General features: G+C 64.6%; 1 protein-coding gene across 1 annotated transcript in view; it reads right to left on the bottom strand.

Annotated features, from left to right (window-relative positions):
• VOLCADRAFT_87717 (uncharacterized protein) overlaps positions 1–1,635 on the bottom strand; it is a gene marked incomplete at both ends in the record, with an annotated part of 8,193 nt that overhangs the window by 2,358 nt on the left and 4,200 nt on the right. The window contains 3 exons of the mRNA XM_002947338.1: positions 206–319; positions 704–1,048; positions 1,467–1,584. Of these exons, the coding sequence (XP_002947384.1) occupies positions 206–319; positions 704–1,048; positions 1,467–1,584 (577 nt within the window). The remainder of the gene's footprint in view (positions 1–205; positions 320–703; positions 1,049–1,466; positions 1,585–1,635) is intronic.

Raw genomic sequence — 1,635 nt, 5'->3', positions numbered from 1 at the left:
CCAGGGCCGCCGGGCGCTGACCGCCCCCAGGTGATCCCTGGACATGTGGAACTTGAGCCCCCTTCACTCTCCCTCCCTCCCTGCCTCCCTCCCTGCCTCCCTCCCCCCCTCCCTCCCTCCCTGGCCCCCGGCCCGACAGCAACCGAGATCCAGCTCTCCACACCTCACCCCGAACCGCTGCCGACCTTCACCGGCCGCCTCTCACCCCCTCCAGCAGTGGGACCCGCAGCAGCGGCCGAGGAGGCGGCCGCCACCACGGAGTTCATAACCCAGCTCTGAAGCCGCTGAGCCAGACCGCCACCACCCAGAGCACCACCGCCTGGAGGTAGGGGAGGGCGCATAGGGAGTTGTGGATGTCTGTCTGTCTGTCTGATGTATGTCAGGAGTCGCACACTGTCCGTGGGTCCCTATATCCGTCGCCTAATGGTCATCCAGCATGTGAAGACAGACAGACAGACAGACAAGAGCGAGAAGCAGCGGCAGTACTACTGCACGACGGGGATGCCCTTGGCGCTGGCAAACCCTCAGTCCCTCTCCCGCCTCCTCGCCCGCCGGCGCTTGTCTCTTTTAAACTTTGCACAACATCCCCTCCTCTATCCCCTTCCTTCCTCTCCTCCCCTCCCCCCCTCCTCTCCCCGCCCTCCCCCTCTCCCCCTCCCCGCCCCCCCTTCCCTTCCCCCTCCCCCTCCCCCCCTTCTCTCACCGTTCCTGCCGTTGACTCCATACCGGGTCCTCTGCGCCCCCGCCTGCAGGTCTCTGAGCCCCACCGCCTCCCTGGAGTCACGTGCCGCCAGCAGCGAGGCCTCATTCACCACATTGGCCAGCTCAGCACCCGAGAAGCCCTCCGTGACGGCGGCCACTGCGGCGCACGCGGTCGCCGGTTCGAGCCCCGGCTCCAGCGGTACTCCCCTCAGGTGCACTGCCAGGATCTGCGCCCGCCCCGTGACGTCCGGGAGGGGCACCACGACTTTGCGGGAGATGCGGCCCGGGCGGAGCAGCGCGGGGTCCAGGACGTCGATGCGGTTGGTGGCGGCCAGGAACAGCACCCCTGTAGGCGCCCGAATGTGTGTGGTTGTTACAGTGGTTACAGCCCGAATGTGGTGTTCAAAAAGGGTGGAGGGAGAAGATGGGGGGTAGTACGGGTTTATACAGGTAGAGGAGGAATATAACGCGTCCAAGATAGAGAAGACGAATCGAGAAAACCCCAACAAATTGCATTTTGTTGGGTTGGTTGGGGCCGGGTGGGGGAAGGGTGCATGACACGGGTGGTGTTGGACGGCCTGCCTGAAACCGAACCCCCAAGCATGTCCGAGTACGTGAAACATGAGATGAAGCCTTCAGCTCAAACCTCCTCACCCCCGGCCCTATCCTCCGACTCCATGACATCCGCCGTCAATAGAACCCCCCAACCCCTCTTCCGGAACACCCCCCTCCTTTACCTCCGGGACCCCCCCCCCGACCCCTACCTGGCCTTCCATCAAATCCGTCCAGCTCCGTGAGCAGCTGGTTGAGAGTCTGATCCCGCTCATCGTTGTATCCCATACCTCGCCTGCTGCCCACCCCGTCCAACTCGTCAATGAACACCTGGGGACATGCCCAGCCACCACCACCGCGAGGGGGGGGAGGGGGAGGGAA

The sequence above is a fragment of the Volvox carteri genome, assembly GCF_000143455.1.
Source record: "Volvox carteri f. nagariensis unplaced genomic scaffold VOLCAscaffold_6, whole genome shotgun sequence".
NCBI classification, from domain to species: Eukaryota; Viridiplantae; Chlorophyta; class Chlorophyceae; order Chlamydomonadales; family Volvocaceae; genus Volvox; species Volvox carteri.
Note: the sequence above shows the minus strand (reverse complement) of the source record. Positions and strands in the feature narration are given on the sequence as shown.